Genomic DNA, 16,584 nt, shown 5'->3' with positions numbered 1-16,584 from the left:
ATCATATGGTGTGTGACATCATTCCAATGATGACTCATGAGGTTCAAGAACTTTCAGGTTACTCAGCATCAATGTGTATTTTCCTTACCTAGACTAAAATTCTGGGCAAGCTGGTGGAAATGATTTTTAACCGGTCCAGTCTTTCTAGTTTTAGTCCTAAAGTGTGTCCTAAGCTTGATATGCAATGTTTTGGTGTCTCTGTTAGTACTGTGGTCTACTGCAGTGAAGGGTGCAGGCCTGTTGTCTGTCCAGTCCATGCTGCAATGGGATCTAGTCTACTTTAAACCTAAAGGATTTGTCTGTGAAGTAAATACAGATTTTCCTATTTCCTTTACATGACGGTTTTATCTTTTATAAATTATAAGATGTTTTGTGCCCATTAAAGTTATATCTACACAATGTTTTTTTAAATGCATCTTATGATGTTCTGGTGAACAGATTTAAACTCGGCATATACCTCAAAAACATCCTTGAGAGGAGCAGTGTTCAAGTTAACAGAAAGAGCTCCCCCTGCAGAGTGCAGTGTGCCGATGCATGCGTTGACCATCCCAGCGATAAAACACTGGTATGTGTGGAGAAGAACCATCCACATATTGACTTTTTTGTACTGCAATTTGTATGAGTGAAATTAGTAGCAGTCTAATTAAGACTGAATGATGGAGCTGTCAGAGATTATGTGACTCAGAGGCACATTAGGCCACTGTGATTTCCCAGCCTCTTATAGACATGACAAGAGAAGTGTATTTGAGCTGTAATGACGGCTGTCAGGGGACAGTTGAGCACAGAGGAGGATTTAATGGCCTGGGTAAAAGATGGAAGCTGAAATGCTTGTAATAGAGAGAACAGGGATTTATTTGGTTTTATCAACTTAAATTTATGCAAGAGTTCAGCACTGTAACGGCATTGTTTGTTTAATACCTCTTCTCCTAAACCAACAAAAATTAAAGAAACACAAATGGTTTCTGTCCAAGACTAGGCTACATATTTTACATGATAAAGGGGTCGAGTGAGATTCAACATTCTTGCTTTTTCAATTTTCCAAACATACTCCTTCCCATCCTTTTTTTTTTTGGGGGGGGGGGGGGTCACAATTAAACACTATATTTAGCGATTGTGGGTTTAAATTTCACCTGCACCATATGTAGAAAAATAAATAAACACATTTATATCTTGCAGTTATTATCTTCAAGAATGTTTATTAATATCATGTATTTCACTGCAGTGTGCTATTGCTAAATTAATTTTGGAGAGCGTGTCATCAGTAAGCATGAATATGTTGCTCATTAGCATAATGTAAATATGAGTTGATCCCTGAAGCACATAGTTGCAACTTAGTGATCATTATTTAGAACTTTGTCCGGACTGGTTGGTTTTTAAATCATACTACGACATAGTTATGTAAAATATTCTGCATCGTTTTAGTTCAAATACACACACTATGATGGAGCTGTCCTCCGTGTTCAGTCACCCTCACTGGTGCAGCAATTATTCACCCGAAATAAAACACCAACATCTTCTAAGCTTTGATGTTTTGTTACAGTTTTAAATCCAGTGACAAAACATTAATAAGGCCACAGGCTAGTGACAGACCCTTTAAGGCAATTGAATGCTGTGGGGTTTAAAAAGTTACACTTGCCAATTTTTTATGAAAAAAAATAATCTGTTAAAAATCTATCTTAATCACACAGGGGGTGAACATCCTTTCGAGCCTCACTGAGATGACTAGCTTCCAAAATGCTATTTGGTATGATAGTTTCAGCTGTCTCTACACATGAAAAAATAATATTAAAGTGCTGAATTCTAAAGTTGCTTGCACACATCAGTTGTTAGTCTTCTATCCAGTCTGAGCTGTATGCCTCCAATTTATAGTTCTTCTTTATCACTACACCAGATGTTAGCTGCATGAAATGTAGGTCAGAGGAGTGCACTTTACAGATCTCATGTCACATTGCATGATTTCTTTGCTGTCTTGAAATGTCCAAATTCAAACAGTTATCTCTTGCTGCCATTTGGAGCCACTAGTTTTCTAATGCAGCTTTGTATTTTGAGGAATACCCCGGCTGTTCATTCCATGATGAACAGCATGATGCAGAGGGGGCAGTCAAGACAAACAATATTATATTATATTTCATATTTGTGCGTTCACTACAAAGATCAGTCCAGGTTTGTTTTGTTTAGTCTTATATAGCAGCTCAAAGACTGAGTATCATGAGGAGAGACTTTTCCTCTTAAACGTGCCTTCTAAAAACATCATATTTAGGGAAAATCAGTCAAAAACGTCTGAGTGTGAAATTAAATTACACTTTCCTCTTATTGAAGAAAAATGAAAAGTCATTGCTGAGAGGGCACAGATAGAGGGTGGCGGTGGGTGATGGGTGAAGAGAGTCATATGTAGATCAGCCCTCCGGCATTAAGGGTGATGCGTCCTCTTCTTTTTCTTCATCAGCAGTGCCTGCTCTTGTTTTATTTTTAGATAGGTTGATGGAGAGAGGGATGGAGGAGGGGTAAATGAATAAGGGACAGTAGAAGAAGAGAAAATAGGCTCTGTGCTCAGATAGCACTGTATAGTGTCTTGGAGTGGACAGATTTCTGACAGTAGCTTCTGTTTGTATGCTTCTATCTCCAGATTATGTGCCAGCCAGATTGGGACTACAAGGGAGCTCTGAGCAGATCCCAGGTCAGTACAGTCCCGAGGGAAAGGTCAGAAAGGATGTGTGCGTGTGTTTGTCATACCTTTTCTCTTCTAATTTGAAGATTGGCTAAATACCTAAAAATATGAAAAGTAGACTTTTGTTTGTTTGCTAACATAAACTGATACGGTTTTTATTTGCCAGTGTGATGCTTCCCATTCTCCTGCTGGCTGTCCAAGTTGTATCCAGATCTCTTACTTATAACTTTTTTTTAAATACACCCTGCTTTTTCTTTTTTTTAGAAGTCTTTACTGTGTGCAGCTCTTGTGTTACCAGCTGCTTCAGGTTTTTTTTTTTTGTTTAAAATAAAAAGCACCATTGTATTTGCACAGAGCGGTGAATTCGAGTGTTGATTTTCAGTGGTATCAGTATTACCAAGAGCAATTTTCCATACAGTACCTGAGAGTCAATTAATGCAACATTAATATAAACATATTGCTTAATATATATATTAAATTAGTTTTACTCAATGGCTTTCAAAAATTTGGGTGGAACTTCCTGAAGAACACAGAGGGATTACACATGATAAATAAGAGTACTTTTATGCTGGCAAGCTTGGCAAGATTAAGGGCAGGGAGAACACCAACAATGTGTAAAGTACAAGATGTGTTTGACACGGAAAAGAAAGAAAAACGGGATTTTTTTTTTTTTTTTTTTTTCTGTGCTCAATGGGGTGACTGAATTAAGTGGATTTTTATAGACATGCTGAAACACAAAATACTGCGCAGGTCGCCGAGTCCTCGTTCCACTAATTTGGAAAGGACAATTTCATTGTTATAAGCATGCAATGCAACATAGTTACAGATAATTAATTAAGAAGGAAAACTGTGAAAGTCCAAGTTCATTCACATTATAGTAAGAAGATCATTGTTAAATATTTTCACCAGATACCACTGGTTTCTAAAAAAATTGAATAATCTTTTCAAAAAACAAGATCGTCTTTATGTCACACTGATTTGTTTCATTTTATATTTGATAGTTAAATTATCCATAATTTTTTCAAATTTGACATAAAGGTCTAGACAACAACAAACCTACCATCTTAATAGACTTTTAATGAATCAATATGGGCCTCAGTTTCCTGATGCAAAAAGCGCTTTTCTGATAATACGCATTACTCACTGCTTGGTTGTCATGCATCACCTGCTATCACAGGAAACACTTGACAAGTAATAGGCATAGTATAACTGTGGCCAATAAAGCCCCAAACCACTATTTTATGGTCCACAGACGAGTCACTTTGATCTTTGTCCCAATGTATCCTGGCAACCAGGTATTTTCAATACAACTGATTTCTATGTGCAGCAGGTCTCCTCGTCCCTAAACCACCAGTGAACATTTGCAATTGGCAGATGCAGAGGCAGGGGCGGGTAAGAGGGCGGAGGGGGGGTTTAATGAAGCAGCAGAGGAGAGGAGAGGGCAAGAAAGTGTTTCTGTTCTACATTATTAAAATGTCAGTTGCTCTGGATTGAGACTCTTATGTGTTACTTATACTGTGACATTTGGTTGAAGGTTAAAGGAAGGAATAAGCATCAAGCTGTTCCTATCTGCAGGAATCTAGAAAGAAATACCAGGACTGAGTGTTTGTGTTCAAACTGAACACAAATGATGCAGAGGAGGCACTCAGCTAGTACCATGGGACGCTATCACGACAATGCACATCTTCCTAAACAGGTTCAGTATTGCTTTGATTCAGTCTGGTTGTATGCATTTATGTGTGCTGTACAGTATGTACATGTACCTGCGCTTTGTGTGTATGTGTGTGTGTGTGTGTGTGTGTGTGTGTGTGTGTGTGTGTGCGCGCGCACATGTGCACAAGCCATTTAATCAGTAATGATGAGATGGTTTAAATAGGACAACTTGAAGCAATGTCTAAATTAAGCTTCTTGATACAGCCTAGTTTTTAGGTCAGTTACGCATGTGAGAGACTGGTGTTCATAAGCAGAGAGTGAAGCCAGTGCTGAGAGATTCAGTGTCACTATTGTTCTTTGGTGGGTACTATTTGTTGAGAAGCATATCTTATGAGGGCGGGTGTATTCTCTGTTCCTTGAACATATGTGTTATCTCACTGCAGCACAACTGTTTGCGTAGTCTCTTTGACTGAAACTTTGATCCATCAATATCAATCGATTTTGTGTTAATATTAGTTTTGCCCATTGTGAATATGAGATAAAGGTAGATTAATTGTAGGAAAAACTTACCAACAAATGTAGTCTTCTGTGTTTAATTTTCTTAATCAGCTCAGAGAAACACATCTCGGCTGGCCTGTGCCCTTTCCACAATACATGCCAGTCATTATTATTATAGACACTCCAACTCTGCAATCCTGCAACTGTTTGCCATTCTGTAGTCATCCTCCAGTATCCATGAACTTGGCTTCTGGCATGTTTTTGCTGGCTACCGCAGCTTCAGAATTGATTATTTAAGCTGAGAGAGGTGTGAGGGTTTTCTACACATTTAAAAAAAAAAATTGTACGACTGATGTAGAAGTTCAAAAACAATAGGCAGCTCTCCACTGTAGTGCTGTATTTACAGTTTGTCTATTAGACTGTAGAGGAGCTCAGCTGGTCTCCTAGTGAGCTGTTCTCTTTTTTACTTGACTGGTCATCGCCTGCCTGTGGACTCAGCTCCTCTCGATGTGTCTGTCACTCTCTTTCTCTCGCTCTATCTCTCCATCACTCGTTTTCTCTTTATCTCTCTCTCTGCTCTCACCATCTGCCTTTATGCCTGATCTGACTACATATTTCCTAACTATCTCTCCGGAGAGGGATGGGGGATGGGGGGGGACAGAAAGAGAAAACTGAGATAGTGGGGAAACAGCAGATAATGGAAAATGGAGGGGGAATAAGAGAGAAGGAGGGAGAGAACGGTTTGGTATCTGAATGGTGATAATATGCATTTCCAACATAATAACATACAGTATAATTATAAGTACTGGAATGAAAATGTAGCTTTGAAATGCGGGATCTATCCTCAAAAAAACTCCACGTACCTGTACCTATTTTATGTGAAGACTTTAGTATTTGAGTTTTTTGTACTAGGCTGCTTTCAATGACCAGAGGCCTGTCTGAAACAAAAATATAACTGATAATATTGCTCTGGTTATTTTGACTGCCTTCTGTGTGTGTATCAGATTGTAAAGGCACACTGTTTTAACTTTCAACATTGATGATGTGGCATGAGAAGTGATCTGAATAATTTATATACATGTACTTGATAGACCTCATTTTATTTATGTGTACATCATCAGAGGCCAGTGTTTAATATTACCTTCTGTTACTGTGCCATGCATTTGTTGAATGATCACGGCCCATTTTTCTGTGTTCAGCATGTACTGTATTACCCTGAAAGCCTGGCTGACTGATCCCAAGAGGAAGTTCTGGTACATGTGTGCATCTGCGTGTGTCCACTGTTGATTTACTCATTGACCATTGCTCCCCCTGCTGTATCCTGTGGGTCTTAATGCTGGGAGGAATCAATAACCTTCTCCCTCACCTTGCCTCTCCACTGTGTATCTACCAGAGCAACGCTCGGGAGCACTTTATCAGCTCAAATACTTTTGCACATTGCATTCAATGCACTTACAAATGCACAAACATACTACGTTATTTTTAAACTCTAAAGTACATTGCGAGAACATCGGAGAAGTTAAATATCAGAAAATAACACAGAAAAGTGCCATAAAACAGGGACAACACTGACATCTGTGTGTGTGTGTGTGTGTGTGTGTGTGTGTGTGTGTGTGTGTGTGTGTGTGTGTGTGTGTGTGTGTGCGCGTGCGTGCGTGTGTGTGTGTGGTTGGGCACGCACAAATTCATGCTCCTACTATCTCCCTTCCTTGGTGACATTAGCTGAACAGAGTCCATTACTGCCAGGTAATAGGTGAATGTCACAATAGCAGGATGTCATAAAGCTCTGGAGTGGTCTAATGGATTTTGTTCAGGTTGAGGTGACACATGCACACTCATACACGCACACATACAGACACATGCTCTTCCAGGAAACTATTCTCTTATGTGCTTGATGCATTTACTCATCACATCACAGCCTTGAGCGTGATTAGAGAGCTAATACAGAGCGTTTAAAGAAGCAAATTATGAGAATTATCTGTTAATCAGTTTGAATACAGAGGGGTGGCTCTGCCCCCGTTACCTTCTATGTACCCCCTTTTTCTGATAGTGATAGCATAAGTCAATCGAGGATCCAAAAAGGGTAGAATTTGTAAAAAAAAACTTAAAAGCAAGCCACTTACACGTGCAGGATATTAAAATGAAAAAAAAACATAAGTGTAAGTTCAGCACACATACAAGCAGTTGGAAAGTGGGAAAAGCAGAGGTTGCTGCCAGTCATCAAGCCTGGTAGCCTCAGGGTTACCTTTTCCTCGGAATCATACTGTCAGAGAACTGAAGATTAAGACTGTGCATAAGGATTATTTCCCTTTACACTATTTTATTGAGAGTTCCTATATGGCTGCTCAGCATGATGACTTTTGAAAATATTTTTTTGTTTCCTTGAATTAAAATAGGGGTTTTGTGAGGAAAAACGTGTTTATTTCTACATAAATAAAAATAAAAATCTAAAGCACTGCCAAAATGAATAATGTTTCTATATTTTTAGCAAGACTTGGGTATTGTATTAGCATTGGTGTTGTCTGGCAAACAGTATCCAGCACTATTGTTAGACTAAAGATGTTCACACTGAATCAATCGACCAGCTGACGTTACCAGTGTTTAAGCATTCGTATTTTCCAAACTTCTTTTACTCATAAATATCCACATCAGAGGCATGAATGGAATAAATGCTACTACTGAGAATGACACATAAACAGAAAAGTTGTCTGACCTGTTGAGTTTGAGAGTATTATTCTGTAACACAGATCATAAGGTTCAGTGAGGTGTCACAGCTCGGCTGACTCTCACAAAGCTCAGTCACCTCCAGGTGTCTGTAGTGTTCAGTACGTGCTGCCTTTCTCTCTCCAGTTGAATAAAACATTGAGACAAAAGTCTTTAAAAAAAAACAAAAAAAAAAAAACAAAACCCATCTTTTAACTGTTTTGACAGAACTCAATGCAGAAATGTCTGAAAGAAGGAATTTTTTTGGAAACACATTTGTCTCAGTACAGTTCTCACAAGGTTTTGTCAGATTCCCCATTAACAAACCTGTAATTGTACTTTACTGTGTTGGAATGTAAATAATGTAGTTGTAATTATAGTAATATTCAGTTCTGTTCTTAGCTTTATGTGTTCAAGTGCAATGATAAACCAAAACACTGATCTGTATTGGTTACATGTCGCAGAAAGAAAGGAAACAAATTCTCTATTAAAGATGCTCTCTGTACATTATTTCAGATTTTTTTTTACATTTTTGAATCATTTCTGTGCGTCCCTTAATGAGACATTTTAACAAAAAATTGGAAATGTTTTGACTGTTAAAAATTATCCTTACAAATTAAAACAGATTAAAGTTTTTTTATAATTGCCTTATTGCAAGATTTATGAACCATATTCTAACATTGCACCTCCTTCTTTTCTCACGCACAGTGTCTTTAGCTTTTTTCAGACTAATTCGTATGGATTGACTTTTCAAACAATCAATGCTATATTTTGAATGCATCACATACTGTACATGAATAAACAGGCTTATGTGTTTGTGTGTGTGTGTGTGTGTGTGTGTGTGTGTGTGTGTGTGTGTGTGTGTGTGTGTGTGTGTGTGTGTGTGTGTGTGTGTATACAGGTTTTGGAATGTAACTACATTGATTATAAGATAAAGTGCACATGATTTGCACATGTTGACATTAATGGTGGAACACATTACTGAAATCACACACCTTTGACACAGCAGTGCCATGGTCTTATCAGTCGATATGTTGAATCGGTAACAGATACATTTAGTCAGGAGGGGTGGGTTGGAGAGAGGCATGTTATTCTTTGTTAATATTACTGGATGTCTGTTAATGTTGTTTAACCTGTCATTTCTCTTCCATAACAAACTGTCACCATACCGTGCAATACCAGGCATGATGTCATTGTTCTCTCAGGGGCTGTAAAATGTTGAATTTAGTAAAGACAGATGCACACATGAGAAGCTCGCACACTAAAAGCCCTGTCTCAAGCACAACGGAAAACATCTTGTGTTTCTTTCTCAGGTGTAGAAATAAAGAAGCCGTCTGTGTCAGTGTGGTGTGATGTTTGTTCACCGCATCATCATTCAGAAAAGAACAACAGAGAATGATTATCTAATTCCCTGACTTCTCCTCTCCTTCCCTTTCACTTTGTCTTCTAGTCGTCGGTCACCAGTGTGGTGGTGGACATCGCAGTGATGGGTGAGGCCCATGGGTTGATATCAGACCTGCTGGCAGACCCCTCACTGCCCCCTAACACCTCCAGCTCTCTGAAGGCTGTCAGCAACCTCCTCAGCACCCAGATCAACCTCCAGCCTCTCCACCGACCACGCATCCCTGCAGACACACAAACCTGCTCTGACTCTGAGGACGGGCCTGAAAAAGTGGAGAGACTGGCCATTCCGAAGGTTAATGTTTGTCTTTCTTAATCATCTTTGTTTTGTTCTTGTGTCTTTGCGATAATATCAGAAGACATTACTATGTAAACTGGAAGTTTACTTGCCAGTTGATGAGAGGCACAGAGTGGCATCCTCAAATAAGTAAAATAGCCCCAATATTCATTGGAAGAATCACAGTAATTACACATAAATATGTTTAATTGCCTAGTCTGATATACAGAGCTGATTAACCTTGATAGGAAAAGCAACGATTGTGTTTCCTCGCTAAGCATCAGGATTCTCCAAAAACATCAATAAAAAGATGAAGAAACAGAAGAAGAAAAGTTTCTGTTAAAAGACAATTATTTGGGACTTTGGACAAATTCATACTGTTGCAATTTAACAGATTTATGGAGCTGCAAACACCCTGAAGTGTAAATTAGGTGATATATTCCCTGAAACAATTTTAAAGATAGTTTATAATTAAGAGCAATATTTGTTTTCTTTGCATCAGTGGTATGCATTAGACTACAGTGTATTGTAATAGAACAAAATAAGATGTGCCTTTATATTTTAAGATACAAAAATAAAAGATTGACCAGAAAAAAGAAGCAAATATCATATTTAGTAAAGACAATAATCTCTGAATGAGTGAGGTCAGATGTATTACCTTGAGTGTGTCCATAGAAACTCCTGCTGTATCAAAGTTAAGTTTTGTTTTAGTTTAGTTTAATGCTGCAATACATGGCGAAGCACACACACACACACACACACACACACACACACACACACACACACACACACACACACACACACACACACACACACACAGGTGTATGCCCGGGTGTACCTCTTCCTGCATACATCACCCCCATTTCCTCCCTCACTGCTGGTGCGTTGTGGGCCTCTAATGTAACTAACAATGACGCAAAAGCTTCCAGAGGGCTTTTTAATGTTTCACAAGGCCAGCGCTTCTAAATGTGTGCGGGCACTTAAGGAGGCAAGGAAACTAAATAAAGCGTGTGATGCAATGCAGGATAGCCTACCAGGAAAGTGACTAGCAGCTTTAACGCTGCCTGAGTGCACTCAAATGCTCGACCCATGTAGTGGAACTCAACGAGATGCTGCCTCATTTGAGCTCATTGGGGATTTGTGAGTCTGCATGTGGTGGTGGGTAAAGTTGGTGATTCAGCTTACTTGCACTGCCCTGTTGTATGGCTCTGGACAAAGAACAGGAACAGCAGTTACATAAGGGTAATCAGTGCTATTGGTGACTTTGGGCCATTTCTTACTCAGGGCTTGACTTTGCTTAGCAGGACACTTAGATTTTTGTTGGTAAAAGCCTAAATACAATTTGTAACTTTTCTCATCGTTGAACTTCTGCAGTTCAGGGTACTTGTCTAGTTTATTGTGTCCTTTGCAGAAAAATACAAAATGATCATGAATTGAGTTTAGCTTATGGCTTTACAACAACATTTACAACACTGGGAAGATTGACACCAAGGGGAAAATGAGTGTACTTTCTACCTACCATTCTGTCTCACATACAAAAGAACAGGCATGAAGAGCAAATAGTACTCCACTGCATGTCTTTACTTTTGTGATGATAAACAAAAGGTTGCACAACAGTTGCCATTTTATTAGTTCCCACAAATGGCTGAGGCTGAAACTTCAAGTTTTAAATCATAATTTGAGCTATATTTCTCCACATAGTAAGTGCAACACTGATGCTCTATTTGGTTGGCAGCACTTACTTGCCTCTAGATGTGTGAACTCTGTGTGACTTATTGGATTGTTTTACATTTTTATTTTTTTATGGATTTTTTAAAAATCAAGAAATCTTGATTAGGTCATTTAGGACGATGTTGTGGAATCAATAATATTGATTTTCACCTTGGGCATAATCAAAAAACCCAGGATGCTCAAAAAAAGATTAAATGGCCTATTACTAAGAGAACAACATTGCCTTATTACCACTGCAGACACATAACATCAATATAATTAATTAACAAACTGTAAAGGCATATTAAACCAGTGTCAAATACACACAGGGTAGAAACTATTTATTCTGACAACTCCATTTAGTTTCATTACAAATAGATTTCCATAAGCTTCACCAGGAAGGAACAGCTAAGATAACATTAGCATACAGTTAAGCCATATTAGCGTAGTGTCTGTACTACAGCATTAATAAACGTTGGTCAAAGATGCACGTAAGTTCACTTTGCACTTCTGCAACAGTCAACTTCACCGCTCCACATGCTCTATAGTGCAGCTGTGACCTTTCACCACAGGAGGACATTAACACAACAGCTGACACCCTATCCAATAAATGTGCATACTATGTAGAAATTTAAGCAAATATGTGAGTAGACAGTAAAGACAAAAAGTGGAAAATGCTTCTGCAGATTTTCCTATTACCAAATTCATATCACAGACCCCAGGGGGCCTCACATAGCTACACAGGCATATGTGGACATAAAGGCTGTAATATTCTGTCTCGAAAAAACTAAGTCTGCTTACATTTGGAACTTACATCCAGGCAGGGTCTACAACAACATCTATTATTTTATTGCAAATCCAGTGACTGTTAGATTGTCTCTGATGCTGTAACACACTGTTGGGGTCCTGCTTGCCAATGCAGCTGTTGTGACTGTGCACACGTTTATCTGTATTTCAGCGGCTCAGGCGGAGTCTGCCCCCTGGACTGCTGAGGAGAATTTCGTCAACTTGGACCACGACCACCTCAGCTACGGGGCTGCCTACCATCGAGCCAGGCCCTGTACGCAGAGACCGCTCATCCAGCATCAAACACACCACAGACAGGTAATGGCACTCTTCAAAGACATTTTTAGAATTACTATAATGTCCTTATCTGACTGTTTTTCTACATCTAACCAGTGAATCGTGGAACAACTCAGTAATGATGACCATCTCAAAGAGTCGCTCAATGTCCGCCTCCTGTGCTGCCTCTGTCACTTCCAACCACCTCCACAGCAAACCACTGGGAAGACCAGGTGTGTGTTTAGAAATGACATCGTACATCAAGTTAGTTACTTTGGGAAAACAGTTACAATGCAATGTTAAAATTTGGAAACAATCTTTTTCAGGTTTCCCCCCATCCAACATATCACCTCTGGGCTCTCCGTGCCCATCTCCTCCTGTCCAGGGCACTCCTGTTTCCAGCCCTACAATAAAGACATGTTCAGTGCAGCTTCCTGAGCTGGCTGGGCCACTAACAGAGCGGGTATCTGGCTCTGTGGCCCCCAAGAGCCATCACAGAGCCTTAACTCACAGCCAGAGCGCCCCGAGTTCCACCACCACTCACTGGCGGCCTCCATCACTCTGTGGCAGGTAACTTACATGCTCACACACTCGATTTATTCCATCTTTACATTTTATTGAGCAATTCTAATTCTCTAAAAAAAGATGAGATCCATGATTCATGTAAAAGTCATTATTTTTCTGGAACTGATGGAAATGAGTCACTTCCTTCATCTGTACTGAGAGGAATGGAGCTGTCTGAATTATCAGATGAAGGAGAATGATGAAGACGGACCAGTACGTATGCGCTGAATATGTTTCAGTCTCTCTGCTCTCTTTCTGTCAGCTGTGGCAGGCCGTTCAACAATCGACTAAACCACGGAGGAGAGTCTGTCGACAAAGGAGACAGAATACCCCATCCAGGTAATCAACATCCTGTACATCCTGCAGGCTTTTCTTCTTGTGCTCAGTTTTATATTTACACATTAACTTCAACTGTGAAAACTGTTTTTTTTTTTCTCAAGGAAAAATCTTTCTTCAGAGAGTCCGGTTAAAAACAGAAATATTAGACAAGAGTGATAGCATTTCTTCAAACACACTATTCCACAAACAAAAGATAGTAATGAGGCGGACGTGTTTGGTGTGATAAGCATCTGTGAATCTTAATGGAAGAAAATTATAACAAAGTAACTCTTACGTGTATACTTCTCTTAAATGTATTAATTCATATCCCCGATGCAGCTCATTTTATAGGTTAATGATTTAATTCACTCAACTGCCCTCACCATTAACTTCACTAAACAGTATGGTAACACCTGATTGCACGTTCTTAACATGTGTAATGTCCTCCCAGATGAGCGTGCAGTAGCTTCATCAGACTATGACAGCACCTACGACAGCACCTACGAGACCAACCACAGTGACAGCAGCGACTTTGCACAGAATGAAGAGGAGGCAGAAGGTGGCAAGAAGCTGCCCGAAGCAAGGGAAGGTTGCAGGGAGTATCCAACAGAGGGCATCGTTCTTCATCCGCTTATACCATCACCAGAGGTAGGCAATCTGACAGGCTCAATTTGGCAACAGTAAAACAATGGATGTGCTTAAATGTTCCTCCAAAAACAATAAATGAAGTAAACAGATTATGTTTGAGATATTTGAATTAGGACTAATTTTGTAAAATGTATTTGCTGTCATTAGGTAGATAAACTGTTTGATAAATAACACTGTGTAATCTTTCGTTGGAAATCAAACTGTTAAAGTTATTTTACTGTGCTTGCACGTATTCTCTGTTCTTTCTGAACTTTTCTATTTGTGCTCTTATCGTTATCTGACAGGACGAGCCCATCCTGGCCCCAGAGGTTTTGGTAGATCCCAGCCTGGAGCCTCTGATTAGTCAACTAAACAGCTGGAACTTTCCCATTTTCAGTCTTGTAGAGAAGACTCATGGCAAGACAGGCTGCATCCTGAGCCAGGTAAACACCAATAGTGAGGAAATGTTTAAACCTATATGACTTAATCAAAGCATATTAATACTGATTCAGTTCATAAGGAGTCATATTGACAGAAATGTCCACAGCTACAGTGTGTCCACAGCTACAGTGTGTAATTAGCAGCTTAGGGAAGTGGCATTTGCTATGATAGGCTGTGATAGTGGGAAGAGTAAATCTGCATCATAAGTTTGCAACGAGAGCAAAATTCAAAAAGTCAGTGATACATATATGAATTTTGGTACTTTCCTAATCTATAAACAACTATTGTAAGGGCTGTATGTTCACCTCACTACACTAGGGTATAGTATATACTTCAAGGAGATGTGTATGTTCATGTGTATGTAATGTTGTCACAACTATCTGACAAATTAATGAAATTCAAAGGAGATATAATACCTTTGAGCACAATCATTTTCTTTGAATGACTAAGGGATTAGGATCTCCAAGTACATTGTTACAAAACAAGTAAATAAATTGCCTAAATAATACTGTAAGAGGACAAGTGACTTGATACAAGATTAAGGCTTAACAAGCCTCGTCTGATTGGCACCATAGATTACTGGTAAAAGCCTTTACGAATAGGTTTGGTGAGACTTTTCTTATGACTATACAGCTGAAGCTCCACACTGTTGGTACTGAGTAGTAATTATGTGTTCCTTGTTTTATATCCCAGGTTTCTTATCGGCTCTTTGAGGACACAGGTCTGTTTGAGACATTCAGGATTCCTGTACAAGAGTTCATGAACTACTTCCATGCTTTGGAGAACGGTTACAGGGATATTCCTTGTGAGTACGAGGTGCACATATTCCTGAAAATAAAATGTCAATATGCAACATTACCTTCAGCTGCCACAAGGTGGATGCATTGCACATGAAATAAACCTTTAAAAGCAGGTGTTCTGCTTCAGTAATATGTGGGATGTGTTCAGTATAAAATTAGCTTCGATATTAATAATTAAAGATGATTATATCTGATTTATATCGGTGTTTATGTCAGTTCACTAAAATTTGAAAATGTTTTGACACAGTCAGCTTCACACACAGTGTAGTAAAATTACACAATTTCACGTTTTGACACGGGAGTGTTTCTTTTTCCAAATTCTAACTGCTCATTTTAGATGCATTAAAAATATGTCTTTCAGAATTAATCCAAGCACCCAAAATACAATCAGTAAAATGAGGCACTGGGGGATAAAGAGGAGCGAACACATGAATTGATGACAAATGAGTAGATTCAAAGAGCATTACATGAAAACATAGCATTATTTCATCATTAAAGTCATCACAGGGCTCCATGTCTCCAGAAATTTGAGCTTTTGGAGCCTTAATGTATGTGTGATTTTCTCTATCTCATACATATCCCTACATTTTAGGATCCACATGTTCTATGATGGAGGATCAGTTTCCAACCACCTAATTGTAATTCACTTTATGGTGGCCCTTAATCCGATTTGTAGCAAATAGATATTTTAAGGTTTATCCCCTCAAAGTACACCTACAAAGAGTAATTTTGGATCTTTGGGAATATCGTGGTGGAAGACTTCTTTAAGGGCATTTAAATCCGCACAATAATAATTGAGCATGACTATGAGTGTGTTTGCTAATATGGGGCCCACATTTTTCCAGCTCTCAAAATGTTTTCATATCATCTGAAATCTTTGTGCTTCTAAGGACTGTGGATGATAATTGTGACCAAAGTAGGAATGCTTACTATTTAGTCGCTGTTTTACTATTGAATGGCATGTACAGTGAATTTAAATAAAATTCAATTAATCTGTACAGATATATTGAAGTTCATGTTGTCCTACATGGCCCATCATGTTATCTTGCTGAGAAAACAGGAGAAAGAATTCCTGCTCAGTATGCTGTTTCCGCATTATGTAGATGTTACCAATCTCTTATACAAAGCTGTGAGCCTTAGATGCATTCTGCTTATCACTTTGAGGGGTGACAATTATAATATCCCAGATTAACATAATAATACCTGACTGCTATTAACCAATAGCAATCACTTAAAAAGATGCAGTCGCCAATCTGACATAATGCCATTATGTTGGAAAAGGACAGTCGAGGCTTGCATTGTGGCAACATGAGGGGATATGACTATTGCAATTCAAACTGGTTTAATCAACTCCAGCTGGGATTTCATAAGTGTGGTTTATTTTAACCTCCCCAGATCATAACCGGATCCATGCCACTGATGTGCTGCATGCTGTCTGGTACCTCACCACTCAGCCTGTGCCCAGCCTGCCAGCCCTGCTTACTGAGAATGGAATACACACCGGTGCGGACTTTTTATACATATAGTAGTTTTAAAAAAAAAAAAAAATTATAATGAAACCCTAAGCTCATTCCCTGTTCTCCAGATTTTATGCAAATTAAATCACTAAGTTTGTTTCCAGTCTCTCAGACTCTAGCAGCAGCTCCTTCAGTAGTGGCAGAAGTGCTGTAAATCTTAAGGCTAAGGACACCACTCATCAGCCACTTTCTACTTCTGTATCATTGTCATGTTTTCATCTCAAATTCAGATGCCTAAAGTTTCAAAGACATAAATTTCCCTCCACTGTTAACATACTTTAGGAAGGTACTGTGTCACACACATTCACAGAAGTAAGCTTTTAAAACGAATGGAAAACCAGTCAC

At 39.0% G+C, this 16,584-nt stretch overlaps 1 protein-coding gene across 2 annotated transcripts in view; it reads left to right on the top strand.

Annotated features, from left to right (window-relative positions):
- Nucleotides 1-16,584, top strand: part of LOC138197269 (cGMP-inhibited 3',5'-cyclic phosphodiesterase 3A-like) — a 55,316-nt gene that overhangs the window by 26,866 nt on the left and 11,866 nt on the right. The window contains exons 2-11 of one of the 2 annotated variants that reach the window (XM_069147972.1): nt 2,627-2,677; nt 8,973-9,218; nt 11,869-12,014; nt 12,090-12,205; nt 12,299-12,542; nt 12,799-12,875; nt 13,306-13,502; nt 13,787-13,924; nt 14,616-14,727; nt 16,118-16,225. In XM_069147972.1, the coding sequence (XP_069004073.1) occupies nt 2,627-2,677; nt 8,973-9,218; nt 11,869-12,014; nt 12,090-12,205; nt 12,299-12,542; nt 12,799-12,875; nt 13,306-13,502; nt 13,787-13,924; nt 14,616-14,727; nt 16,118-16,225 (1,435 nt within the window). The remainder of the gene's footprint in view (nt 1-2,626; nt 2,678-8,972; nt 9,219-11,868; nt 12,015-12,089; nt 12,206-12,298; nt 12,543-12,798; nt 12,876-13,305; nt 13,503-13,786; nt 13,925-14,615; nt 14,728-16,117; nt 16,226-16,584) is intronic. The other variant, XM_069147973.1, reaches the window with a different exon arrangement.

This window comes from Embiotoca jacksoni, unplaced genomic scaffold (assembly GCF_022577435.1).
Source record: "Embiotoca jacksoni isolate LCO1_2020_lvr unplaced genomic scaffold, fEmbJac1.0.p SCAF_14, whole genome shotgun sequence".
NCBI classification, from domain to species: Eukaryota; Metazoa; Chordata; class Actinopteri; family Embiotocidae; genus Embiotoca; species Embiotoca jacksoni.
Note: the sequence above shows the minus strand (reverse complement) of the source record. Positions and strands in the feature narration are given on the sequence as shown.